This window comes from Patagioenas fasciata, chromosome 35, assembly GCF_037038585.1.
Source record: "Patagioenas fasciata isolate bPatFas1 chromosome 35, bPatFas1.hap1, whole genome shotgun sequence".
NCBI lineage: Eukaryota > Metazoa > Chordata > Aves > Columbiformes > Columbidae > Patagioenas > Patagioenas fasciata.
This window is the reverse complement of record NC_092554.1, coordinates 2,242,867-2,270,713: the sequence shown is the minus strand read 5'-3', so window position 1 is coordinate 2,270,713 and position 27,847 is coordinate 2,242,867. Positions and strand designations below refer to the sequence as shown.

General features: G+C 49.1%; 1 protein-coding gene across 3 annotated transcripts; it reads left to right on the top strand.

Annotated features, from left to right (window-relative positions):
- On the top strand, positions 1–27,847 carry LOC136115888 (dynein axonemal heavy chain 9-like). Of its 3 annotated transcripts, XM_071801081.1 has the most exons (14): positions 2–185; positions 490–628; positions 1,833–2,120; positions 2,596–2,806; positions 5,078–5,205; positions 5,684–5,792; positions 6,474–6,621; positions 7,890–8,064; positions 11,021–11,194; positions 12,576–12,783; positions 17,409–17,574; positions 21,547–21,649; positions 22,893–23,132; positions 27,722–27,847. In XM_071801081.1, the coding sequence occupies exons 1-14, from the start codon at positions 127–129 to the stop codon at positions 27,821–27,823; spliced, it is 2,250 nt and encodes a 749-aa protein (XP_071657182.1). In that variant the 5' UTR covers positions 2–126; the 3' UTR covers positions 27,824–27,847. The 3 variants fall into 3 exon arrangements, with proteins under 3 accessions (XP_071657181.1, XP_071657182.1, XP_065718173.2); XM_071801080.1 differs by lacking the exon at positions 27,722–27,847 and having other exon boundaries at positions 1–185; positions 22,893–24,595; XM_065862101.2 differs by lacking the exons at positions 490–628; positions 27,722–27,847 and having other exon boundaries at positions 162–185; positions 22,893–24,595.

Sequence of the window (27,847 nt, the reverse complement as noted above, 5' to 3'; positions counted from 1 at the left end):
ATACTATAGTACTGTCTTGATTTCTAGGTGAAGAGCGTGCAGGATGCAATACGGGAGAAGAAGAAATCCTTCAATTTTCTTGGAGAAGACATCAACTTAGTACCATCAGTAGGCATTTTCATCACCATGAACCCTGGTTACGCAGGGCGAACAGAGCTACCTGAGAATTTAAAAGCTCTCTTCAGGTGAGTCCAGGTCAGGGTTTGTGACCTGGCAGAAACTGTCTTTTGGAACATCCAGGCTCGACCTCATGTCCTTGGGGAATTCACTTGCACAGGGCATTCGCAGGTAGTTTAAGCCTTGCACAACAGGCCTGGGTCTGGGCACGCACAGGCAGGGCAAAGGAGCTCTGTCCCTTGTCGTGGGGAAGGCAGAGGGTGACCTGGCTCGTAAAAGAAGGCCTAGAAGATGAAGCTGCAAATGCGCTGCCTGTAAGACCTGTAGTCAAGAAATACTTGTTCTGCAATGCCTCCTCACCTGTCATTTTAGGCCGTGTGCGATGGTTGTGCCAGACTTTGAGCTGATCTGTGAAATTATGTTGGTGGCTGAGGGATTCATCGAGGCCCGGGTGTTAGCCAGGAAGTTCATTACTCTCTACCAACTCTGCAAAGAGCTCCTGTCCAAGCAGGTGAGCCTGATTCTGTGGCTGAGTGGTATGATGAATCTCCAAAATCAGCAGAAACATGGCACTGTGCTGCTCAGCTCCATGGCTAACGTTTCACAGCTTTTATTTAATGACTGCATTTGCACTGGCTGCTGGGGGAGGAGAGGGTTGGTGATCATCGGAGCAATAAGATTTTCAGACTGCTTTACTGGAGCATCTGCAGGGACAAAAGCATTTGACCAGCTGCATTAATGGGAGACCTTTCAGTGAGTTTAAATGACACCATGTTTGGGGTAGTATTCAGTGACCTTTTGCTTTCCAGTCTCTTCCTATTGATTCTCCTGCCTGCAAAGGGTTTATGGTGTCCCTCTCTGAGTTCAGCCTTAGGCTGGTTCCAGGTCTTGTTAGAGTTACTGTCAGTGCAAAGCAAATCAGATTTTTCCTTGTCATTATTTGTGTAGATCGAAGCTGGGTCCAGAGGAGACCTGAATCAGGATTCCTGATGATACAAACCTGATCTTGGCTGTGCCAGCATGAGGCTGGGTGGGATGTGCTCTGTCGCAGAAACTTGGTGCTGTGCCTTGAGGGGCCTGGTGGAAGCCATGGCCTCCCACACAGAGCAGTCAGCTGTCGAGCTGTGCTCTGGAGGGTGTTAACAGGACAGAAATATGAACAGTTGTTTGTTGGCTTGAGAGTTCTTCTCATGCCGTTTTGTGGTACTTTTTCAGCAATGTCTTTACTGACCCCTTATTCCTGGACCTCCTCTGAGACCAAACAGGCTTGTCATCTTGTGATGGGCAGGGTGGAGAAACTTGGGTCTTTGGGGCCTCATAATGGACTAACAAGCCTTTCACCTTGGTGGCTCCTGCAGATGCAGGGGGCTGGCTGGCCTTGCTATAGGTGCTTTATGATTTAGGTGAAACAAATTGCTTTGGTCTCTGGAGTGCAAATCCTGCTGCTGTCTTACTGCCAGCTGTGAGCCCATGTGATGGTCTGAACAGCTGAATTATTTGACTCTTTAATACTGTCCCTGACGGGAATCTCACCTACTGAGATGGAAACCAGGTCACTCAGGCTGGAGAAGGTCTCTGGCCACAATGCAAATAACAGATTTAGATGTATTTTCATTGCTTACTAGTCTGGCAGTTTGGGAATGGTGGTTCTTCACCCTACATGGTACTGTCTAAGCATAAACTCATGCCTCTTTTTTTTTCTTCCTCTGGTGTAGGATCACTACGACTGGGGCTTGCGTGCCATTAAGTCAGTGCTGGTTGTTGCTGGCTCCCTCAAGCGAGATGACCCAGAGCGACCCGAAGACCAGGTTCTGATGCGCTCTCTTCGTGACTTCAACATCCCCAAGATTGTGACGGATGATGTGCCGGTGTTTATGGGGCTGATTGGGGATCTATTCCCTGCACTGGATGTGCCTCGGAAGCGTGACCTGAATTTTGAGTCGTTTGTGAGGCAGGCTGTGCTGGACCTCCGGCTGCAGGCTGAGGACAACTTTGTGCTCAAAGTAAGACCAAGAGATCTTCTGCTACACCCACATCGCCATCAAATCATTTGGGTTTTCTCAAACAGCTTTGCTTCTACAAAGAGAGCTCTGCACAGCATTGTCCTTGCAGGCAGATCTCGCTGGAGGGCAGTCAGCTGTGCTGGGTCTGAGGCAGCTGCACCTGCTCCTGAAGTCAGCACTGGATCAGTCTCTGGGCTTCCAAAGGGGCCAACTTTTGTAGGCTCATGAAAGTGTAGCCCCTGGAGAGCAGGGCCTCATCAGGTGGTGGTTGTCAAGTATAAACAGCGCTGAAAGTTTATCTGCAGGCTGAGGATTTCACCCATTGTGATTAGAGTGGCTGGACCAAACTCAATTGTCAAATCTGCTTGTGTCTCAGGGTCACGTCTTTCTAAAGAGGTGGCCCAGTGGGACCTATTTTATAGACCTGAACTTCAGTTTGGCATCTTTGTCTAGAATTTGGGAGTGTTTTTCTCAGGTGGTGCAGCTGGAGGAGTTGCTGACGGTCCGGCACTCTGTCTGCGTGGTGGGTAACGCGGGCACGGGCAAGTCTCAGGTGATGAGATCCCTGGACAGGACTTACCAGATAATGAAGCGACGTCCTGTCTGGACAGACCTCAACCCCAAGGCAGTCACCAATGATGAGCTCTTTGGCATCATTAACCCAGCAACAAGAGAATGGAAAGACGGTAAATGTCATTTCATGTCTGAAATATGTAGATAAAGACGGGTATTTTTAATGACTTTCCCGAGCAGCAGCAGGGTGACTGGTTCTTCATGTGCAGGTCTGAGAGCCCAGGTGCTTGTCTGCTGCCTACAGCCACATGACAGTTTGTTGTTGAAAGGATACACAGGATGTTTTAGCTCTTTGATCTTCAAATGGGAAATATAGCATAAGCCTACTTGATCCTATTGCCCTAAGAATAATTTTAATGCCCATTAATACCAACACTTACCAGTTCCTAAGTGGGGCAGGCAGTTTTTGGGAGTTGGCTGGACCAGTGATGGAAGAGATGTCCCTCCTGCACTGTGGTGTGCGCTGGGACCCCAAAAAATGTCCCATCCCCAGGTTTTCATTGCTGATAGCACGCACAGCAGCCTTAACGTCAGTTTTTCCACTCAGTATGGCTGCCCGATCTCTGTAGCACACCAGCGTTTGCCAAGCTGTTGATCCTGCTTACTCCTGAGGAACATTTCAAACTTGCTGGAAGATTACAGAAAATCTGGAGTGGAAATGTTGGGTTGTGACTGATACATAAAGGCAGCTTCGATTTACGTGTGCGGCGGGTTTGGGAGGTGTGGGGGAGGTGAGGGAAGACATTACCATGAATCATCCACAGCAGCAGATGAGCTGCCACCCACCTCCCCTGGCCCCGCCATGGACCCTTCCCGACCCCCTGCTTTGCTCCAATGCCAGGTTAATTTCTTTCTAATTGTAATTAGGGAGCCTAAATCAAAGTGGCAGAGGGACGTGCAGGGTACAGCCTGAACTGTGCAGACTGGCTGCAGCAGTGGCTGCAGATCGAGGGCAGCGGTGACACCGAACAGCAGGAGGGACATTTTACAGGTGACTGTCCAGTGGTTTCTGGCCTGCGATGGTTTAAATGAAATAGTGGCACTCCTCCCTGAGCTTTCAAGGCAGATATTTTCTGCAGTAACCATTCCTGAAAATGTTGTTTCATGTTGTCAAAGACCAGCAAGGCAATCTTCACCACAGCCTAGCAAGAGGTGACCTGTTCCCTTACAGATCAGCCCCTGCTTTTCCGCTCCCCAGTTTTATCCTGTCACATTATCAGAAGTTGAAAAGGTCCTACATGTTAGGTGGTAAAAGGTCCCATATGGGAATCCCAAAAGTGTTCTTTGCAGAACAGAACTCTTCTTTTAAACCCCAAGAGAGCCGTGTGCTGTGGATGCACAAGGTCAGGACAGAGGCGCTTTCCTCTCCCCGCTGCCGCGGTGTATCCGAGGGAAGCCCTGATGCCCTGAGACAGCAACTGTTTCTGATGCTAATAATGTCGGAGTGGTTCCCAAGGCGTGTGTCCAGCACGTAAGGAACTGGCTGGAGGCAGAGGCGCTGAAGCGTTATTTTTGTTGACCCAGCCTCGGGATCACACACCTGTTCCAGGTGAGCCGTTCTGCATTTGCTGAGCACAAGCTTTGTCTTCAGTCAGATGGTGCCACTAGCTGTTCCTGATCTGGATCACAAAGAAATAGCTTGTCCTGGAGAAAAAAAGAAAAAAAAAAAGAGTTCTTGTCACAATTCACTGGAAGAGAGGCTTTTTTTTAATGTTTGCCTGATGTTTTTTCATGAAGACCAGCATCTCCCGAGGTATTTTCACATGTAGAGGAGAGCAATAGTTTTGTGGAGTTTTCATTTGCTCTGCAGTGCTGCTGCTCTATTCCCAGCCTTCGTGGTCTTCTTAACATTCATTATTTACTCCCCTTGAGACTCTGTATCCTCTCTCTCCTTGATTTTACCAACATTTTGTTCTGTCATTCAATGTCATTCTGTGCTTGTTCTCCCCTCAGTCTCACTAAAGCCATGACCCAGCGTTTAATGCATCTTGATTGCCCTGATATACTTTGAGCCACAAAAAAATATTTATAAGGATTTCCTAGGCATATTCAGGTGGTTTTCTCTGCATTGTATAACTCATGCCGCCTTTTGCCTTTGAGTAGCTACTCTACATTTTTCTTATCCCTTATGATTCTCGGTGGGAATGAAGCTCGTGCGTAGGTCTGCAATCATTTTCAGTAGTGATAACTGATAACCCTTTTTTCACTTTAAAGCAAACTAGAACCGTATTGTGATATAGTAATATTTACGTATAGGCACATAGAGTTGTGCATGTTTGAGAGGAAAGCATTAATTAGAGTAATTTTTACTGTGTTGCTGGAGAAAACCGTTAGAGCAGGTGTCAAGTTCAGTGTTCATCACCATCTTCCTGTCACCCTCCCAGGCCTGTTTTCATCAATCATGCGAGAGCTGGCCAACATCACGCATGACGGTCCCAAGTGGATGGTACTAGAAGGAGATATTGATCCAATGTGGATTGAGTCTCTTAATACTGTGATGGATGATAATAAGGTAATGAATATAAGTTAAAGAAGGAGATATTCTTTGACTGCATGGCATGGTTCAGCCTAAAAATGCAGATGCTGAAATAACACCTCCTAGAATAATGCGGTTGTGTTTCTTCAGATACACCAAACAATATCACATATAGAAAATGGTGCATGAGGGGAAATAGCTCAAATCATGGTTTCATTGTAATTTCCCTTCCTGGAACTGGGCTCATGGATAATCACAGATGTCCTGATTGTAACTCCAGGCCCTTCAAAAATAGGGTGGGGTCATAATTCCACACCTTTTTCCGCCGCTCGAAGGGAGTGCTGTTCCTTTGAGTCATGGAAGACAGTTCTACTACCTGCTGGAAATCAGCTGCATTCCCTCAAGGAACTGTGCTGGCAGCAACCAAGCTTTTTAGTGCAAAGTGCTGAATGCTTTTTGTTCCTGTTCCTGGGGAAGATGTCATTCTGTCTGTCTGTCTGTCTGCCCAATGCAGGTGCTGACCCTGGCGAGCAATGAGAGAATCCCTCTGAACCCAACGATGCGGTTGGTGTTTGAGATCAGCCACCTGCGCACAGCCACCCCAGCAACCGTGTCCCGAGCGGGTGAGTCCTGGCCTGAGCTCCGCACTGGGATTTGCCGTGAACCCAGGAGGATCTCGTGCCATTAACCAGTCTTCTGTTGGCCAACTTGACTCCTGTTGCAAGTACCCAACCTGAGATCACAGCGGCCGTGGGTGGACAGGGCAGGTTTCTGACAGACAAACTGAGGATCCTGACCCCAAATGCACATGTGGAGCTGTCATCATCCTGGAGATTTACCCAGAGCACTCTGACTGTTGGTGGGTGATCATGGCTTCAGCGTTGCTGAGTGCTCCTGTTGTGCAAAGCCCTTTGGATGGACTTTATGAGGAGAAGGACAGTATCTGTCTCAAAGAGTTCTTGATCTTCTGAAGAAGTGCATGAAGTATGGGAGAAGGGAATGGAGGTGTCCCCTAGTTTTACACATGGGGAAATGGGGCCCAGAGCAATGAAACTGCTCAGACAAGACAATGTTCTGAATTTAGGGCAAGGTCATGAAAAGCGCCGTGGTTTCAAGGGTGAAGTTTCTTCACTGTTCATGTTTCTACTCTGCAGTGGGGCAGGAAAAGGGGGCAGGTAATGGGACGTCCCGTCATATTTGATAGGGTTTTAGTTGTGTGAAAGTACCTGGTAAACTCTGCTGGAAGAAAGGAACAGTTTCTGCTATGTCTTTACTATATGTTCTCTCTTACCCTGGGCCTAAAGGGATCCTGTACATCAACCCGTCGGATCTGGGCTGGAATCCTCCAGTGAGCAGCTGGATCGACAGGCGAGAGATCCAGTCCGAAAGAGCCAACCTGACCGTTTTGTTTGATAAGTACCTGCCCATTTGCCTGGACACCCTCAGAACAAGGTACCATCTGATGAGTGATTGTGTCACCCGTGGTGAGGGCATGGGGACACCTGCCACTGTCCAGCCCAGCTGTGCTGCGCTGGGTTGTGCTGCACATGATCCTCCTTGCCCCTGGAAGCCCTGAGCATCATTGGCTTAAGCTCAGAGAACCAGCAGGGCGAGGTGGGCAAAGTGACGCTCCTGCCTGTATCGTGTTGGTCAGATCTGGTTTTCATCTGATTTTGATTTGATTTTTATTGTATTTCCTGTATCAACTCTCTATCTCTTGGAAAATAATTCCGGCAGATCCCAAAGAGAAAGCTTTTCAGCCTCCTGATGTGTCAGGCTAGACCTGAGCCCACTCCACAAGTTATTTTTCATTAAGAACTTGGGTATTTGGAAGGGTCCTAGTGCTTCTTGGCTTGATTTGGCTTTAAAGCAGTGTCCACAGGGAAGTCATGTGGTTCTTGCTTATCATCATGTGAAACCATTCTCTTTCTCATACTGTGGTGAGGACCGGCCAAAGTAGAGTCCCAGAAAACTTAAGGGAGCATCTCCCATCCTCTACTTGCTTCCTATAGTTGCACTTTCCTTTAAAAACAAAAGAAAAATCAGTGAGCATGGGAGATGTCAGCCAAAAGGGGGATGTGTCAGAAGGGTCTGGAATCAGGACTTAAACATTGTGCTAGGGAACTTCTCTCTGTGGGACCAAGTTGGTTTTGACTGTTGGTAGCAAAGTCAATCGGACGTTTCCCGTTCTGTTTGCTGAACATTGTCTCAGAGCGTGAAATCCACGGGATTAGCTGCAGGCAACCCTGAGCTGAGTGTTTTGGTAGCTTGCTTAATTCAGAAATCGTAGAACCAACCTTTCAAATAGCTATAATTACTTTATGGAGGACTTCAGTGCGGCTACAATATTAGTTCGGAATTCTGTAAGTGTAGCTTAAATGAATGTAAAATGGCAAGATGAAAGGGTTTATTTTATTACTCCTCTATTTGACCGCTTTTGAACTCATCGTGCTCGCAGGAAATCATTGCCTTTAGCAAGTCTTCCATTCTGCTTCTTTCAAGAAGATCAAAGTTTTAAAATGCTTGAAACTTCTGATTCTTGTTATTACTTGTATATGTGCCGGTGCCAGCGGGTCTGAGTGTGAGAATGGGTGTTCTCTTTATTGTACCTGGGAATAGGACACGCACCGCTGACAAGCAGAATGCCAGTGTTCTGAAAGAGCATTTCTAGTCTTCCTGGGTTGTGATGGACGTATTGCTTTCTAATTTCCATCCCTTAGATTTAAGAAGATTATTCCCATTCCTGAACAGAGTATGGTTCAGATGTTGTGCTACCTCCTTGAATGTCTCCTGGCAGAGGAGAACACACCTCCTGACTGTGCCAAGGAGCTTTATGAACTTTACTTTGTCTTTGCTGCCGTCTGGGCCTTTGGTGGATCAATGTTTCGAGATCAGGTAAGACGGAAGATGCCTCTTCAGCATCTTTCACACAGTTTGTTTGTGTGGTTTGGTGTTGTTTTGATTTCTTCATACTTTCTGAAACATAGTGCTATGCCAGTAATGCTGTTTTCCTGGGGCTCTCATATAGGTGATAATAAACTAGAAACACAACAATTCCTTTTACGAAAGGCCTCGTTATCCAGGGTGTAACACCACCGGAGAACAGCTGAGGGGTCAGTGGTAAAGGTGGAGGGATGTTTGCTTATGCAGATGCATTTCACTGGGGAGAAACATAAGGTTAACTTATAGAAGCCTGTGGATGTGCATAATGTGATCAAATTAAGACTGATTTATCAGATGGATGTATCAGTGGAGCAGTCTTTCAGCCTTCTGACTGCACAGGTAGACGTGCTACATAACACAAACCAGCCGGTGTTTTGTCACCAGGGCAGAGCAGAGCCGGAGGAACAACCTCCCTTGACCTGCTGGTCATACTTTTCCTAAGGCACCCCAGGTGCCATTGACTTTCGTGGCCACAGGGGCACACCTACTCTTGGGTGGTTGCATCCCCTAGTCAGAGGACGCCTTATCCTCAGATCTAAAGTGTGTAGTCCTGACGTCTGGGTCTGCCCACACTGCACTGCTGTCAAGGGCTTGGAGATCCACGTCTGATCTCCGCTGGGCTTGTGTCAAACTCTGTGTTGTCTGGACTATGCGGGAGGTCTCTCCACGAATGTAACACCAGACACCCCTCCCCAGCTCGGGTGGAGGCACTGCCGTTCTTGATGGCTGCTCAAGTGCTCCCAGGGGTCTCTTTGTGTGTTTTCATGTACCTTAACGCCAGACCTAGAGTGTCTGCTGGTCTCTTCAGATTTGCTCCATGCCAAGGATCAGATGCTTCAGGAAGTGCTGAACAACACAGCTCAAGCTCAGCTGGGTGCTCACTTGGTGCCATCACACCTTGTGACCATTGAATGAGCTGTGCGAGACCAGCTTCCTTGGTCCTTGTGGAGCCTCCATTTCCCATGTGCCAGCTGGGAAATACTCAGCCTTAGTGTTGCCAGTCTAGGATGACTTAAAGAAACAAAACAAAGCACAATAAAGCCTGGGAAGCACTACTTGTCTTTGCTTCAGCAGTACAAGCGCAAGTATGCTGGTGTGCGGTGCTGTGGCAGCTGGCCGCTGTGTTCCCCGTGCCGCACAGTCAGTCTCGGGTGCATCAGGCCGGGCTCCTGCCTGCGGTAGTGGCTCTGGGTGGGCTGCAGGAGCAGCTGCAGGCACAGCGACCCTCCGGGAGGCTCCGCCGGGAGCCTGGCTGTGCGTTACTGCCCGCGATGCTCTGTAAATGTCAGAGCTGAGAGTGCGAGGATACAGCAGTCCGAGCAATGGGGAGCCTGATGAAAAAGGATCCAATATAAAATCTGTTTATTGCTTTCCACCGAAGGTGCCCTTCGCGCTGACCTTTCGCGGCCGAAATGTCAGGAGAAACAGTCTGGGAGGCTTCCCACTACTCGGTGCTTGTTGGTGGGTAGCGGGGCCCCTGTATAAAAACAGATGATAGATTTGCCATTTCCTGGCTCTGAAATTAGCGGTAATCCATATGGGGTTTTTATTAAGGAAGTGGTTTGAATTCCACACCGTTCTGGCGATAGAGCTGGGGCTGGAGTGGCTCCATTTAACCGCGGGGTCAGGGAGGGCGGGCAGCGCGGCACAGCGCGCTTGCAGGCGGTTTGGCTGTGCGGGGTAAGGGCACCCTTGTGGGAAAGCTTTTAGCAGCACGCACGTCCCGCTCCACTGCGGGCGACTCTGCTGCCGCTGCTGAGGAGTTATAACAACAGGAGAACGGAGAATTACAGGGATTCTGCCTCTCTGAATAGCACGAGTCTGCAAAATCGTGGATACTATTAATGTGTTTTTCAAATCCACTGGTCTTTTGAGGGACTGTGGCTCAGGAGGCTTTATGGAGGACACTTGGTTCAGTTCAGCAACAAACCCAGGTTTCCTTATGGAGGCCGAGCAGCCTATGGACAATGTGTTGGTGACCCCACATTGTATGGCTATGGGGAGGAGAGACCCGCAGACACCCCAGGAACAAACTGTGCTGTTAAAACGGGCTAAATGATGCGTCCGGTATTTCACAAACATCTTTCTCACAGCAATTTTCCTCTCCTCCTCCCCTCCACCTCTCTCCAGTTCCCATTGTCCACATGGGAAGGTGTTTGGGCAGAATGGCTGGCCCAATGTCATACAGGAGACCTAGGGCAGAGGAGGGGACTAAGCACATTTTGTGAGTCCTGACCCAGCATCTAAAGCAAAACTGTCACCCCAGTTGAAAAAATGCAGATGCTCCAAAATCTCCATGTGTAGAAAGATACAATGGGGCAAAGCAAGGAAACGGGTGCTTTGAGGGGAATGTGGCAGCGCAGAATCACGGCGGGGTCAAAGGGGCAGCCCCTCGCTGCTGCTTTGGTACGCTGGTGTCTGCAGTCCTGCTTGTCTGAAACGTTGTGGCTTGAAAAGAAGCCAGAAGACAACAACTCACTCTGAATAGAGTGGTGTGATTGATGAGGAAAGGCTTTGGTATGCATGCTGTGACTGACCATGAGCACAGATGTAGACGGATGTTGTGTCCTTGTCTGTTGGAAGAAGTAGGCACCAAGAATCAATCAAGTGGTCTGTTTAGTCATAGGCACGTATTTCTCTTTTTCAAATTGATCCATCTATCTAGTCTCAGACATACCAAGAGTGATCAACACAGAGGATGAATTATTTAGATGAATAAATAGGACTGATGAGCAGAAATGAAGAAAATGAAAAATTAGGCTTAATAGCAGGAAAAATGATAAGAACTTTATGCTGTGGAATATATTTTAAGGACTAATCCCGCTCTGGTGGACTGGGATAGATAACATTCTCCATTACTAATTAATTGATCCAGATTAGTGTATTTTCTCCACTTTTTGTCTTATAGCTTGTGGACTACAGAGTGGAGTTCAGCAAGTGGTGGGTGGCAGAATTCAAGACTATCAAGTTTCCCTCTCAGGGCACAGTCTTTGACTTCTACATTGATCCAGAAACGAAGAAGTTTGAACCTTGGTCTAAACTTATTCCTCAGTTTGAATTTGATCCAGAAATGCCCTTACAGGTATGTGAACCCTGCACGTGTTTTGTCTGGGAAGAGCACATGCATTTTAGTGACTGTATGCAGGCATTTCAATTGAAGTCTCATTCGAGGTCAAGCACTTCATAATAAGAATGGCATTCCGTCCTGGTTTTGTTAAAAACAAGTTTCTCTTTTAGTGAATTTGCCTGTCAGGTAAAACCTTCATGTCAGCTGCGTTTTCCTGGAGAACCAGATCCATGTTTTGGTAAACATAGCAATGGAATGTGAGGTTATTGATAAGGACAGATTCGCATCTCGCGAGAGGGGCAATGAGAAACAGGTGACCAAGAAACTGACAAACAGAGTATAACATCCCATTCACGTGAACACTTCATATAAAAGTGGGAGATCACGAGGATCTCGTCCATTTTGCTTATGGCCAAGATTAGGAGAGGACCTTGCTGGTCGTCCCTGCGAACTGAGGCCTCATGACAGACTGAATCCAGCTCCGGTTGGCTGCACAGTCCAGTCCAGGACTTCAGGTGCCAGCTCTGCAGTTGCTGGGGCTTTCAAGATTGGTTTTGTATATTTTGTATTATTTTCTCTATTCTTATTAGTAGCATTAGTAAAACATCTTTAATTTTTCCAATTCTCTTCTATCTATCCTTCTTTCCCTCCCAATCACCTGTCCTGAGTGGGAATGGGGGAGAGAGAGGGGCTGAAGGTGGGGGAGAGGGGGCTAACAACACATCTGCCATGGTTGTATTGTCACCCCACAATCAAAACCCTTGACACATTCTTTATGAAGTACAACTCAATTACCCATCTTTCTTTACTGTACTTTGACTGTGAAGACTCATCCTCCATCCATCTTCCAGAGCTGAGTGATGTACATGAGGCGCAGGCTCAGAGACACCTATGAGCCAGGGCTGGTGTGCCCAGGGTGCGGGATGGATGCGTTTGGCCTGCAGAGAGAAGCAGGATGTGGGACAACGTAGTGACAAAGTCCCTGAGACACCATCTCGTCATTCTGCGTGGCTGAAAATAGGGTTGTTTATATGATTTGGACGAAAAATGAGAGTTGCTGCAGGTAGTGAATTGCGTTTGCCAGCTATGCCTTTCTTTCCTTTTAGAGGTGCCCCAGTGAGCAGATGACTTGTAAAAATTGTTACCATTTTAGCAAAATGTGTGTTTGCGGGGAGATCCAGATGTTGCTCTCAGCATCCCGCTGTCATTGTTTCGTCTGTACAGATAGTTTGACTTGAATGGTTGGTAGCAGTGTATTGTTCCCTTCCTAGCGCCATCTAGAAACTCAGGTCACCGCACTCATTCCTGGCTCTCCCAGTTTGATGTCTCCTCAGAACATGGCAGTGGGGTGGTGCCACAGATGGGTACACTTACCTGCTCGTTTTGCCCCTCTCAGGCTTGCCTGGTGCCCACCACCGAGACGGTCCGTGTGCGGTACTTCATGGACAGGCTCCTGGAGCGCCGGCGCCCCGTGATGCTGGTGGGCAACGCCGGCACGGGGAAGTCTGTGCTGGTGGGGGACAAGCTCTGCTCACTGGATACAGACGCCTATGTGGTGAAGAAGGTCCCGTTTAACTACTACACCACCTCTGCCATGCTGCAAGGTAAGACAATGGCTGAGATGTGGGACTTCTGCCTGGCAGGTCACCAAATTCCTGGGGTGTCCGTCGGGGTTTGGAGCTGGGTGTGCACTGTGGGCACTGCACTGGCACCCACTGACTCTTAAATCCCACTGTGAAACTCACTGGTCCGCAGACTCCTGGTTTTATGGAAAATGGCATTTCCCAACATGAGGGATTGAATTCTGAACACCACGACTCTGGTTCAGGGCTGTGCAAAGCACACACTTAAATCTGCTGCTGTTCTCTACAGCACACAGCTCGTACTTGACTTGAGGTGTGTCTTTAATACGCTTGAATTTAAGCCCGTGCTGAATAGAATGGGTTGCTTGGCTGGGATCTAAGCTGTCCTCAGAGTGCAATGATGGGAATTGCATCCCAGTTGTCAGTGAGGATGGTGCTAATGGGGATGTGCAGGTGCTGCTGGTTCCTGGGCTGTCCCCCGCATCCTGATGCAGCCCCGTGTGCTCCCACGGAGCGGGTGCCACATCCCACCGCCCCAGGGGACACGGCTGCTGACCCTGGGAGGCTCTGACCTGGGGAAGCCCATGAGAATATCTTTGATGAGGATTTTGGCACATCAGTGAAAGATGAAGTTTGAGACCAGGATAAGGTCAGTTCTGCTGTGTAGTCTTTTCACAGATGAAGAGAAAGAGGGAATTGTTGAAAAGTGACTCATTTTGGAATGGTATTTTCACTTTCAGTTGACCTAAAGAGAGAGGATAATTTTCTACATGTATTTATTAATCAGGAATGAAACAACCTTGCTTGTTTTGAGTTGAACAACAGCTGTGGGTCACTGTAAACCAAAATAACTTCCTTTATGGAGTTTGGTCTGACCCAAGTGTCCTGAAATCCCTTTACTCCCTCTACAGGACCAGCACCAGTGAGACCAAGGTTTTAACCTTCACCGTGTGGGTTTTTCCTGGCCAGGTGGCCCTGGGGCGAACACGCTCACGGCCATGAGCATCACAGCCCCTGTCTGTGCTCTGCTGGGCTCCCGACACTGCAGATGTTTTAAGGAAGGTGTCAGAGTTTAAAGTTGCCCTGTGGGACTGATCCACTCGCAGAGGTGACAGCACAGGCTCAGCCCACGCTGTGTCACCTGGGGCTGTGTCGTGGAGTCACGGCAGCTTTCTGGGGCAGGTCTGAAGGGTTTTGGGTCTTGCTAGTGTGTGATGGCTGCAGTCTCCCTCCTCCCTCCCAGGTGCCCCTTTGCTGTTTTCCCTGTGTTGGGGTCTCTGCAAAATGCCCTTGAGCTGCTAAATGGGCTGAGCTGTCTGTCTGGCTGTCTGTCTGTCTGTCTGTCTGTCTCTCTGTCCAGCTGCCTGGGTGGGGGACAAAGATGCTGAGGGACCTAGAGATTCTTTCTTATGGGGAGAGACTGAGAGCTCTGGGGCTGTTGAGCTGGAGAAGAGAAGCTGAGAGGGATCTGATCAATGGGATCAATATGTCAGGGTGGGTGTCAGAGGATGGACCAGAGTCTGTTCAGTGGTGCCCAACGCCAGGGTGAGGGGCAGCGGGCACAGACTGAAACACAGGAGGCTCCATCTGAACAGGAGCAGAAACTTGTTTGCTGGGAGGTGCCAGAGCCTGGCCCAGGCTGCCCAGAGCGGGTGTGGAGTCTCCTTCTCTGAGCCATTGAAACCCGCCTGGACCCACCTGTGTGATCTGCTCTGTGACCCTGCGTGAGCAGGGCTTGGACTGGGGATCTGCAGAGGTCCCTTCAGCCCCACCAGCCTGGGATCCTGTGATTCTGTGAATGTGCAGCCGTTTGTCTCCAGCTGGATGGGCGAGTGTGTGCAGGTGTTATTTGTACAGGCAGACCTGGCACCGTGTCCCTGGTCATGAGCTGTGGGCTGAGTCAGTGATTTTCTTCCCCTGCACAGAGGAGCAAGTTGTCTTGTGTGTGGATGAAGATGTGGTGGTGAGATTTGCATTGAGAAGCATGATTTATACTGCTTGGCCTGGATCCCTGCTGCTCATTTTTTAGAGTTAATTTGTCCCTTTTTGTGTAGTTTGTCACTTGGCTGCTTTATTCTTTTCCCCAGCAGGCACATCTTTAAATTTGTAAAACATGGGCACAAAGTAATTTTGGATTTTTTCTTACTTAAAAAAGATCCTAACCTGAGTTCCAGTAGTTCCTTAGACAAGGTGCCTGTTGCTGCAGAGATGTATAAGATGCAGCCCTTAGGGGAAGCAGAGTTGTTGTTCAACCCATCCCTGCATCCTGTGGCTTCCAGAAGCGCCATGTGCACAGGGGTTAAAAGGAGCCCAACACTCTCTCTGCCTGAACCTGGGGCCAGTTTGGGGATTTTCTGTAGTTTATTGTGACTAAATACCACATTCTGTGGCATTTGCCCTGGGCCTCGCTCTGCTTCGTGCCCTCTTGGGCCTCTGCCCCTCCATCAGATGTAGCCCTGACTTCTGTCATTCAGAGAAATTGCAATAAATCTTGTGGTTTTTTTTGTTTGGGTTCTTTTTTTCCCTCTCCCTTGCTCACCAACCAGAAGGTACGAGGTGTCCAGACTGTTTCTTTGAGGTGCTGGTTTGAGTATGTGTCAGGATCTCACACAGACACACCGCCCCTTATTATTATTGTGCGATACGGCTTTGAATTAAAATACCACTTCCACGAACATGTCACTTGATCCCCAGTAATTGCATTTCAGTGTGATGAATCTCTTGCATACTTGTTTAACCTGAAAAAGGGCTGATTTTATATGTTAATTAGGGACTAATTAAATTTAAATTAAATGCTTATTTGAAACACTTAATTTAACTTGCTACCAGAAATTTCAAATATTGTGGTTTTATTGAACGGGGAGAGAGGCTCCGCTGAGGAAAGATTCATCATTTTTCGTAGCACAATCCATTCCTTTGTGCAGCAGCTGTCTGTGACAAGAAATCAGCTGCGTTTTGAGTGGTGAGCAAGGCGAGCTGTCTGCAGTGCACCCAAGCAGGAAAAACCCAGCGTTTTGAAAGGTCTGTGATCTGAAACAAACCAACGGAATATAAATCTTCCTTAACAACTTTTGCACGTGATAATAAATGGCTTAAAAAAACTCCCAGTCCCGTTTACATTTGCCAGTCTTCCCTAATTACAAAGAATTGCTACTTACCGTGTGCTGCTTTATAGCACCTTATAGGTCTGTTGCCAACCCAAAACTGCTAATGAAACAAATTCTTCGAGTAAGCACAGGGCAGAAAACCCACCCGGGGTCTGGGCAGAGGAGCGTTGCTTCCGTTTGCTTTTCCACTTACTGAGACAGTAAAGGTTGCCTGGGCTGCAATCAGAGGAATCAATAACCTATAGAACATGATGTGCAGCGACGTGGGGTGATTTTTATTAAATATCAGCCCAGGATTATAAATATTCCCCACGTTTTATGAGCTAGAGCAACATATGACCCCAGCCTTCTGCTAAAACAAATTAAAGTCTTCCAAGGCTTTGAAATGCGAAACTGTTCTCTCCGTGCTTTCCTTTGCGTGTGCGTGACCCTACTTGAAACTAGGTGGTAATTTGACAGCTCGTGTTGGAATTAAGTCTTGTCACATTATCTGGAGGGTTGGGTAACGCTGGTGAGAAGATCAGGGAACTTATGATTATTTGATGCATTTAAATAAAAGTGTCATGTTGGTTGTTCTGAAGATGTCCAGGAATTTGGCCCTGAGATCGCCTATTTTTGTCTAACAGGGTAAAAGATGCATATATTCACAAAACCAGCAGCTTTGCTCGTGGGCTTCTGTGCCCACAGCATCCATCTCCCTTTCTCCATCGCAGCGCCCAGTGCCTGCTGCCCTGGCCACGCTGCAGTTGCCGCATCGCCGGGGCAGGCAGCAGGGGATGCTCACTGCTCTGGCACAGCCACCTCTGCAAGCAAGATTTCGTTTAAAAAATTATGCAGAAGAGGTTCAAAAGGCTTTATCTTGCATGAAAAGCTCTTGTTTGCTCTGAGGTAGACATGTTTTGTAGCAGACGAAGTTTGTTGTATTTTTGTTTGGAAGGAAGAGTTGAGAGCTTTCTGATTTAAGTCAAACCAAAGTGCTGACCAAGGGTCCCTGCAGGGCTCCCAGCTGCACTGTAGAATCATAGAATCAGTTTGGTTGGAAGAGACCTTCAGGATCATCGAGTCCAACCGTAACCCAGCTCTAGCACTCTAGTCCCTGAGAACCTCATCTCCACGTCTGTCCAACCCTCCAGGGCTGGTGACTCCAGCACTGCCCTGGGCAGCCTGTTCCAATGCCCCACAGCCCTTTGGGGAAGAAATTGTTCCCCAGATCCAGCCTCAGCCCCCCCTGGTGCAACTTGAGACCATTTCCTCTGCTCCTGGCGCTTGTTCCTGGGGAGCAGAGCCCGACCCCCCTGGCTCCAAGCTCCTTTCAGGCAGTTCAGAGATCAGAAGGTCTCCCCTCAGCTCCTGTTCTCCAGCTGAACCCCCAGGCCCCTCAGCTGCTCCTCATACAGCTGCAGCTGGGGGACATCTCAGCTCCTTGAGGGGCCGCTGTAGCTACACACAGCACAGCATTGAGCTGGGCTGAGAAATCATTTTTATTTTGCAGCAGTTGCTCTCCCAGTAGATGAGCTTTGCACCTCTGCCTCCCTACAGGTATGCTTGAGAAACCTCTGGAGAAAAAGGCTGGTAGGAATTATGGCCCTCCAGGTACCAAGAAGCTCGTGTACTTCATTGATGATCTCAACATGCCCGAGGTGGACGCTTACGGGACAGTGCAGCCCCATACGCTGATCCGGCAGCACCTGGACTACGGCCACTGGTAGGAGCCTGCTTGGGCTTGGTTGTCGGAGACCTTTTTGTTCAGCTCCAGTGCTGGGGAGTGGGTTTGAGAGAATCTCAAAGCGTGGGTCCCTCTTCCCATTGCATACTGCTGGGCTAGAGCTGGTTGGGAGGCTCTGGGTGAACTGAGAGTTGAGCACCCTCAGGGCTTCCCCTGTCCCCAGCAAACAAATTCACTTAGAATCACAAAACGTCCTGAGCTGGAAGGGACCCGCAAGGATCATCGAGTCCAGCTCCTGTCCCTGCACAGGACAACCCCACAGTTCACACCGTGTGTCCGAGGACGTTGTCCATCGCTTCTTTAATACCGCTTGATTGCTTACTCATAGCTGGGTTGAGAGGAGCTTTGCTCTGCTCTTGCTGTGGCTTGTGACTGTGGTCCCAGTGCAAAGCCTGCGAGGGGAGCGCGATGCTCGGCCTTGCTGCCCCGCGACGCTGAGAGCAGAGGCGGCTGTGGATTTGGCCTCAGCTGGGGTGAACCCCCCTGCTGTGAGCACCTAACATTGTCTTCTGTCAGGCAGCAGCAAACAACCATTATCTAGGCAGAGGGGATTTGAAGGAAAAGCAGTGACTGTTTTGGAAGGAGATTGGTGTGTTTTACACTTTAGCCAGCAGCTCTGTGTGGGACATGAATATTTGCATCTCTCCACAGGGAATACAGGGCAGGGACGCATTGCAATTTCCACTCTCCTCAGCTGTGTGCATGCCTGAGCTCTGCCAAAAGCTTCCGAGGAACAGAGACAGTGGAGCGGAGGCAGAAATCTTGGGCTGTGGGTGTCAGGGAAGTCAGGCAGATAGAGGGTGAGGGAGCTGCGAGGGAGCGTTGGAGGCACAAGGGGCTGCAGCGAGGAGTAGGGGGATGCAGTGAGGCGCAGAGGGATGCAACGAGGTGTGGGGGATGGAGTGAGGCATAGGGGGATGCAGCGAGGTGCGGTGGGATGCAGCAACGTACAGGGGATGCAGCGAGGTGCGGGCGGATGCAGCAACGTACAGGGGATGCAGCGAGGTGCGGGGGGATGCAGCGACGTACAGGGGATGCAGCGAGGTGCGGGGGGATGCAGCAACGTACAGGGGATGCAGCGAGGTGCGGGGGGATGCAGCAACGTACAGGGGATGCAGCGAGGTGCGGGCGGATGCAGCAACGTACAGGGGATGCAGCGAGGTGCGGTGGGATGCAGCAACGTACAGGGGATGCAGCGAGGTGCGGGGGGATGCAGCAACGTACAGGGGATGCAGCGAGGTGCGGGGGGATGCAGCAACGTACAGGGGATGCAGCGAGGTGCGGTGGGATGCAGCAACGTACAGGGGATGCAGCGAGGTGCGGTGGGATGCAGCAACGTACAGGGGATGCAGCGAGGTGCGGGGGGATGCAGCAACGTACAGGGGATGCAGCGAGGTGCGGGCGGATGCAGCAACGTACAGGGGATGCAGCGAGGTGCGGGCGGATGCAGCAACGTACAGGGGATGCAGCGAGGTGCGGGGGGATGCAGCAACGTACAGGGGATGCAGCGAGGTGCGGGCGGATGCAGCAACGTACAGGGGATGCAGCGAGGTGCGGGGGGATGCAGCAACGTACAGGGGATGCAGCGAGGTGCGGGCGGATGCAGCAACGTACAGGGGATGCAGCGAGGTGCGGGGGGATGCAGCAACGTACAGGGGATGCAGCGAGGTGCGGGCGGATGCAGCAACGTACAGGGGATGCAGCGAGGTGCGGGGGGATGCAGCAACGTACAGGGGATGCAGCGAGGTGCGGGCGGATGCAGCAACGTACAGGGGATGCAGCGAGGTGCGGGCGGATGCAGCAACGTACAGGGGATGCAGCGAGGTGCGGGCGGATGCAGCAACGTACAGGGGATGCAGCGAGGTGCGGGCGGATGCAGCAACGTACAGGGGATGCAGCGAGGTGCGGGGGGATGCAGCATGCCATGGGTCCCCTCCCAGACACATCGAGGCCTTCTGCCCATGTGCTCAGCAGTGCCCACTGGGCACTGTATTGCATGCAGGAAGTTATCATCTCACCAATATAATAGGCTCAGGTAGGATCTCTCAGCAAAGCATATTTTATTAACGATTTTGCAAGGTCGGGTGTTCCACCTAAAGGTAGGCACACAAAACAGGGCAAAAAGCCACTGCTTATATCCACCCCTAATCCCAACTGCAAATTCCCTCCCCAGTTCCCCGTTGGTTGGGTATGGCAGGGTTTACAGACTACCTGACACTTCCTAGCTGCCCAGGCTCAGTTTACCTGTCTCACGACTCCATTCTAATAACCCTTCCCATTATTTCTTTATTTTCATTGAAGGTGTGTTTTCTTGACTGTCTGAATTTTAACCACTGGAATGGTTTTCAGTTCCTCCACACCCGCTCTGGGCAGCCTGGGCCAGGCTCTGGCACCTCCCAGCAAACAAGTTTCTGCTCATGTTCAGATGGAGCCTCCTGTGTTTCAGTCTGTGCCCGTTGCCCCTCACCCTGGCGCTGGGCACCACTGAACAGACTCTGGTCCATCCTCTGACACCCACCCTGAGATATTGATCCCATTGATCAGATCCCTCTCAGCTTCTCTTCTCCAGCTCAACAGCCCCAGCTCTCTCAGTTTCTTGTCACAAGAAAGGTGCTCCAGATCCCTTAGCATCTTTGTAGCCACCGCTGGACTCTCTCCAGTAATTCCTTGTCCTTCTTAAACCAGGGAGCCCAGGACTCCCTGTCCTCCCCCGGCAGCAGCAGCCTGCTGACCCTTGTCATGTCCCACCTGGCGCTATGGTTGGGGGAAGTGTGACTGAGATTTGTCAGTCCCCTGGGTTGGAAAAAAGTACATACAATCCTGAAGGTCCACAAACAAAAGACCTTTATTTTTTGTAGCTTGGTCCAATTGGCAAATGACTCAGTGGCAGAAGGATTTATGTTACTTAAGCTCAATCGATAAACAGTTTAGCAGCAAAAAGATTCACATGAAAGAGTTTTGTGGCACAAGTGGGGCTCTAAACCTTATGTTACTGTATTACTCACAAAAAGGAAGGCAAAGAAATAGGAATATAGGAAGGAAAGAGAGAGGAAGAAAAGAAGGGGAAAGGAAGGGGGAAGGAAATGGGAAGGGAAGGAAAAGGAAAGGGAAAGGAAAGGTCTCACCACCCTTAGGGCTCCGTGGTGTGTTTGAGGGGTTTGTAGTCTCAGGTCCAGTTCCTATGCAGGAATGCTTGGGTCTGTAGTCAGGGTTCAGCACCCTGTGGTGTGTGGTTCGGTTCCCGTGGTCAGCCCGGTGGGTGGAAGGGTCCCCAGGGTGGCACCCTGCCCGTGCTGGCACAGGTTTTATAGGGTTTATAGCCCTCGGGATCACCTGGGCTTTTGTGCAGGCGTCACTGGGGGTGATTGTGGAAGATGGGGGAGGCCCGGAGGGTCTCTCAGCCTGGGCCTTGACACCGTGTCGGGCCTGTCAGCGCACAGGCTGCGTGTCCTTCAACACAGCACTGCCTGTGTCACCCAGCCTTTGTCTGTGGCTGTCACCTCGGCCTTGACATGTAAATCACCATTCACCTGCTCACGATGGCCCGTCTCCCATGACTGGGTGTTGCAGGGCTGGGTTTGCCACAGTGTTTGAGAGTCACCCTTGTAGTCTCTCACACCCTGTCCCGGGTTGGGATCAAACCAGAGACACTCCTGCTGTTTTCTGCCATTTCCATGCAAGTGAAGAGTATGGCCCAGGGGCTTTGCTCAGTGCTTATTACTGATAGAAATATTAGCTACAGGTTGTTGAAGCTGAAGGATTTCCACCAGGAGCAGGACTCGCGTGTGCCAGGCCGTGTACAGATAGGCCGGCAACCTGGGCCTGGGCCTCGTCTTGGCAAGACGCAGAATTTGACCCCCTGAAGACAAGCGGCCTCTGGCAGCCCAGGGACACGTACTGAGAGAGGCAGTGGCCGTGGTCACTGTGCTGCTGCTTGTGTTTTGCCCGAAGGTACGACCGGACCAAGCTGTCGCTGAAGGAGATCACGAACGTGCAGTGTGTGTCGTGCATGAACCCGACGGCGGGGAGCTTCACCATCAACCCTCGGCTGCAGGTAAAGCCCTGCACAACGGCAGGTGCATCGCTGGGTTTATTTTGGGGTGGATCATTTAAACGTGAGGTTAGAGGACAACCACTGGCAGATCCTGCTGTTGTTTTATCAGTACAAATGGCACGAATCTGTCGAGTGACTGTGATTCCTGATAGTGAAGCACCGAACTGGGTCCCTTATTCCCTTGTTTGTTTTTCCTCGCATTCTGCAGCTCCGTCAGAGGAGGAAGTCAAAAGTTGCCAGCCAGCTTAACACCTACTTTCAGGACAACCTTCTGGTCCATACAGGCAGATTTTGCCTTCATTTAGCTCGTATTTAGCTCTGAAGCATGGTGCATTAACGCCGCCTGCTTTCCAGAATTGTCTGCTGCAGCTGTCAGTAAAAAGAGGTGTGGGGGAGAAACCCAAACGAAGAAAACAGACAAAACTAAAAAAAAACCCAAGCCACACCAAAACACAACAACAACAAAAACCCCAACAAACCCCAAACCAAGCAACCAAACAAAACCAACAAAACAAAGAACACCAAAACCAACCAACCAACCAAATCCCCCCAAAAACCTAACCGAACAAAAAAACCCCAAGCCAAACAAAAAGCAGTTCAAGCGCTGCTGATAATAGAAGATTTGGGAAGAGATCTTAAACATTAGACTTTGATTTTTGGGAGCTGCCAACCGATGGAGGGACTGGGTAGCAGTGAGCAAAATTCATTTCATCATGGAGAAACCTAATGACCAGAGTCAGCTTGGACCCTGGCTCCTCTTCAGCAAGGTGTGGAGTTAAAATGAAGTGTCCCATGGGCAACTTTGCAAGTTCCAAATTAGTAAAGAGGTCCTCTGGGAGATGGCACCTTCCAGGGGCTGCTCTTAATAGAGACAGTGACTGGGCTTTGTCAGAGGTCGGTGGGACCTTCAGAGCCCTTTGGCTCTTCAACGGACTGCACTTCCAGTGTAGCATTGGTGAGATGCAGTTGAAAATCCCTGGTTTAGTGAGCAGAGTGATGTCACTTCCCACCTGAGCTCTGCTGGCAAACTGGGAGAGGGAAATAACCTTGTTCAGGTGGACTGCAAATCAGAGAATCATAGAACAACCCAGGTTGGAAGGGACCTCAAAAGATCATCTGGTCCAGCATTTCATGGGAAAGGGAGCCTAGATGAGATTATCACAGCAAATCCCCAAGGGCATTTTGCTTGAAAGGTGTTTTTCTACCTCTCTGACCTTTCCATGCCTTCCTTTCTCTCCCTCAGCGTCACTTCTGTGTCTTCGCGCTGTCCATCCCTGGGCAGGATGCCTTGTCCAGGATCTCTAGCACCATTTTAACGCAGCACCTGACAAGTGGAAATTTCTCGGGGGCTGTGCAAAAATCAGCTCAGCAGCTGATTGCCCTTGCCCTGGGACTGCACCAGAAAGTAGCCGCTACATTCCTTCCAACAGCCATCAAGTTCCACTACATTTTCAACTTGAGAGACTTCTCCAATATCTTCCAAGTAAGTGCAGTTGCTGTCCTGTGGGACTTGAAGCTTGTCCCGATGCTACAAGAGGCTGCGGAGCTGTGTTCCTCTAGCTCTGGTGGGCAGAATGCAGTCTCCTACCTAAAAATGACACAGCACATGTGTGCCCTGAGTAAAGTGGGTGACCTTAGGCCATTCCTTAATTCCTTGTTAGTTTTGGATGGATTCCAGAACCATTGCCCATGGCTTTGAGAAGCTTAGTTACTTTCCAGCCTCTTGTGGTCAGCGGGGAGGGATGAGTAGTTCCAGATGGATGTGCAGGTTTGGGGTGGGTTGAAACGCCCTCTGGCTGTAGAAGGGCCCAGCTGAAGGGAGCTTTGGGCTTCCGACTTCAGCACTTAAATGACTGATGGTGAGTGCGATGGAGCTGCGCTCATCTTTGGGAGCCTCAGTTCCACACGTGTAAATGTGGGGATTAATGGCACTGTTCCACCACACAGGCAAATTATTTTATTGTACTGAAGCAGGTGGTGGATAGTTAGTGGGTTACTGGCCCTGAAGTTAGATCCAGCTTAGCTTGTTGGCCTGTACTGGCATGTCCTCTGAGCTTCTTGATGGTCAGATGCTCAGTATGTGCATGAAGGGTGGCATTTAAAAAGGTGATAATTGAATCAAACCCAGCTTTGACTTAATTGCTAAAACTGAATTTCCACCAGAGCCAGTTCTGTACCAAGGGGAAGTTGTTCAGATTTAGAAATATTTTCTTCCAACAACGGAGAGACTTTTTTTTCCCCTGAAATCTCATACTTTGAAGCAGTAGATATTACTGCTCAAAGAGCCTTTCAGAGTTTAAGGCTGATTAGTAAAATTTGAGAAGGTTCTCAGCAGCCGAATCGAGAGGTTTGGAACACCATAAACTCTTGTAGAACCCCGGTTTGTAACTTGTTGCTGTCCTTCTTAACACCTGTTCTCCTAAGTACGTACTGAAAGTTTGGTGCCTTGTGGTCTGGTCCATCACACAAGAACTGAAGTAATGACGTAGTGGGAAATGCAAAAACAGGGCCTTGAAAAAGTTAATAACTCTTTTGTGCCAAGAAAGAATCAGACCTGTCACTTATGCTCAGCTAAACATCAGCAGCTTTTGATGTTAGATGTGGGTCGTGTTAACTCCTGACTTCTAGTTAATCTGTGCTTTGAAAGGCAGAGAGAGAAAAGCAGCATTTCCATGGGAAGCTTTAATTTTAACTGTAACCTGCTTGAAAGGTGCTCAGGTTGTGGGATATTAGGAAATGTCCTGCCAGGTCTGGATGCTGGGGCAGGAGCAGCGACTGAGCTCAGGTGTTGTTTTGTTTATCACGTGGCTTCAGGAGTGGGGGAGTCTGGCTCCTGGGCTTCATAATGTTTATTGAAATAGTGGTCCAATTTTTCTTGAAATCCTTCCTTACCTTTTGGATTCATTCTTGATTATTCCTTCACATTAAATATTCTTGAGTTTTTGAGATCTCCTGATATCCTGTTTGTCCCTACGGGAACACAATTTTCTTCCTGAAATTGAGTGTGAAAGAAGCTCTGGACTCCGGGAATGCATTTCCATGTGTTACTTTCATTCAGTCTTCATAAACTCATAATTTAGCTCACACTCTCTTGTCCAAACCCTTCTTGTGCAGTGCTAGCTTCAAAGTCAGGTCAGGCTGATCAGCCAAGTTTTGAATGTTTCCATGACTGGAGTTCCCATAACCTCTCCGACCCTTGTCACACCACTAAACCCACTCCACGGTGAAGCTGATATATTTTTATTTCAGTTGGAATTTCCCTTCCTGCAGTTTGTTACCTCTTGTCCTTTTGCTATACACCTCCAAAAAAAATTGGCTCAGTCTTCTCTATAACTCCCTATTAGGTAGTTGTAGACAGAGTGTCGAGGGTTAGGATTGCGGGGTGACAATCAAACCCTGGCAGATGTATTGTTAACCTCTTCTCCCCCCCACTTCCCCCTTTTGCCCCTCCCTCTCCCCCCTTCCCACTCAGGACAGGCGATCGGGAGGGAAAGAAGCACAGAGAGAAGGGAGTTGGAAAAGTTAAAGATGTTTTACTAATGCTACTGATAAGAATAGAGAAAATAATACAAAATATACAAAACCAATCTTGTAAGTCTCAGCAACTGCAGAGCCAGCACCCAAAGTCCTGGATCAGACTCTGCAGCCAACCGGAGCTGGATTCAGTCTCTCACTGGCCTCCGTTCGCAGGGACGACCAGCAAGGTCCTCTCCTGATGTCAGCCATGAGGAAAAAAAAAAAAGGGAAAAGAGACAAAAGGGACGAGATCCTCGTGATCTCCCACTTTTATATGAAGTATTCACGTGAACGGAATGTTATTCACCGTTGGTCAGTCTCTCGGTCATCAGTTTCTCGTTGCCCCTCTTGCGAGATGTCCATCCGTGCTTATCAATAAGTTTGCATTCCCTTGCTGGGTTTAACCAAAACATGTGTTGGGTTCTCCAGGAAAATGCAGCTGACATGAAGGCTTTAGCTGACAGGCAAAAATTCGCTAAAAGAGAAACTTGTTTTTAACAAAACCAGGACATTCCACCCCTTATCATATGACATTCACTGAATACTTAAACCTTATCAATACAATCTATCAATACAATCTAATTAATCACTACTACTATATATATATATATACATATGTACATATATACACAGGAGTAATTGATCAGTGGACCATCCTTTGAAAAGTTCATTAAGTTCATTTTGTCACCACAGTCTCCCAGGGCAGGGAAAATGGTCCAAGTGCATCTCATGACCCCTGTTGGTGGGTTAAGGACACCAACTTCCAAGAAGGTGTCGGGCGCCACTCGAAGAAGCCAGCGCTGGTTTCATCACCATTGTCTTGATCTGAAAGACACTTATTAAACATTGTTAGTGTGGCAATTCACATCGTACAGTTCAGCATTGCACATTTTCACCTAAAATCAAATCCCCTTGAGGTGCACACCGAACTTCTCCATCCTTAAGCATCACCCACCAGGTGCTGCCAGGTCCCTGGGCAAAAACAATCCCACGAATAGGTTTGCCTGTGCCTGAGGCAGGAGGAACCCAGACTGCCTTTCCTAACATATTTTCCATGTGTACTACAGGGACTTTATCTCCTTCCACAGTCCATAGAATTTCTGATTGGGCAGGCCCGGCTCGATTGGTTGATCCCCTGGTGTTGACCAACCAAGTGGCTTTTGCTAAATGTGAATCCCAGTTTTTAAAGGCTCCACCACCAAGTGCCTTTAGTGTAGTTTTTAACAAACCATTGTACCTTTCAATTTTCCCAGAGGCTGGTGCATGATATGGAATATGATACACCCACTCAATACCATGTTCTTTGGCCCAATTGTCTATAATACTGTTTTTGAAATGAGTACCATTGTCTGATTCAATTCTTTCTGGCGTACCCGGCCACCAAAGGACTTGCTTCTCAAGGCCCAAGATGGTATTTCGGGCTGTAGCATGAGGTACGGCAGATGTTTCCAACCATCCAGTGGTTGCTTCCACCATTGTAAGTACATAACGCTTACCTTGACAAGTTTGTGGAAGTGTAATATAATCAATCTGCCAAGCTTCTCCATACTTATACTTTAACCATCGCCCCCCATACCATACAGGTTTTAACTGTTTTGCTTGTTTGATTTCGGCGCAAGTTTCACATTCATGAATAACCTGTGAAACAGTGTCCATAGTTAAATCCACCCCTCGATCACGAGCCCATTTGTATGTTGCATCTCTACCTTGATGCCCTGAAGCACCATGGGCCCACCGAGCTAGGAAAAGTTCACCTTTATGTTGCCAGTCCAAGTCCACCTCAGCTACTTTAATCTTAGCAGCTTGATCTGCTTGTTGGTTGTTTCGATGTTCCTCGGTGGCTCGACTTTTAGGCACATGAGCATCTACATGACCAACTTCCCCAGGCAGGCTCTCCAGCCGAGCAGCAATGTCTTGCCACAGCGTGGTTCCCAATGGTTTCACCTCTGCGCTGCCAGTTACTTTTCTTCCATTGCCGTAGCCACCCCCACAAGGCATTTGCTCCCATCCATGAGTCAGTATAGAGACAAAGTATTGGCCACTTCTCTCGTTCAGCAATGTCCAAAGCCAGCTGGATGGCTTTCACTGCTGCAAACTGACTGGATTCACCTTGTCCTTCAGTGGCTTCTGTAACTTGTCGTGTGGGACTCCACACAGCAGCTTTCACCTTCGATGTTTTCCTACAGACGACAGGATCCACCTGTGAACAGTGCACACTGCTTATCAGTCTCTGAAAGCGGATTATATGGTGGTGCTTCTTCAGCACGTTTTACTTCCTCCTCATCTGCAGACATCCCAAAGTCTTTGCTTTCTGGCCAGTCTGTAATCACTTCTAATATCCCTGGACGGTTGGGACTTCCAATCCGAGCTCATTGCGTGATCAGTGCAATCCATTTACTCCATGTAACTTCGGTGCCATGATGTGGAGAGGGAACCGTCCCTTTGCACACCCAGCTCAGCACCGGCAGTCGAGGTGCAGGAGGAGCTGTGCTTCAGTGCCCATCACTTCTGAAGCAGCTCGAACTCCTTCATATGCTGCCAGTATCTCCTTTTCAGTTGCAGTACAGTTGGCCTCATATCCTTTGTATCCTCGACTCCAAAAACCTAAGGGTCGACCTCGGGTTTCTCCTGGTGCTTTCTGCCAGAGGCTCCAGGTAAGTCCATTATCTCCGGCTGCGGTGT

Bases quoted from the DNA above. Each gene is read 5' to 3' on its own strand.
- LOC136115888 (XM_071801080.1), top strand. From the start codon at position 127: ATGAACCCTGGTTACGCAGGGCGAACAGAGCTACCTGAGAATTTAAAA. The intron at 2,807-5,077 runs GTAAATGTCATT...TCACCCTCCCAG, and splicing joins AACAAGAGAATGGAAAGACG to GCCTGTTTTCATCAATCATG. The intron at 17,575-21,546 runs GTAGGAGCCTGC...TTTTGCCCGAAG, and splicing joins CACCTGGACTACGGCCACTG to GTACGACCGGACCAAGCTGT.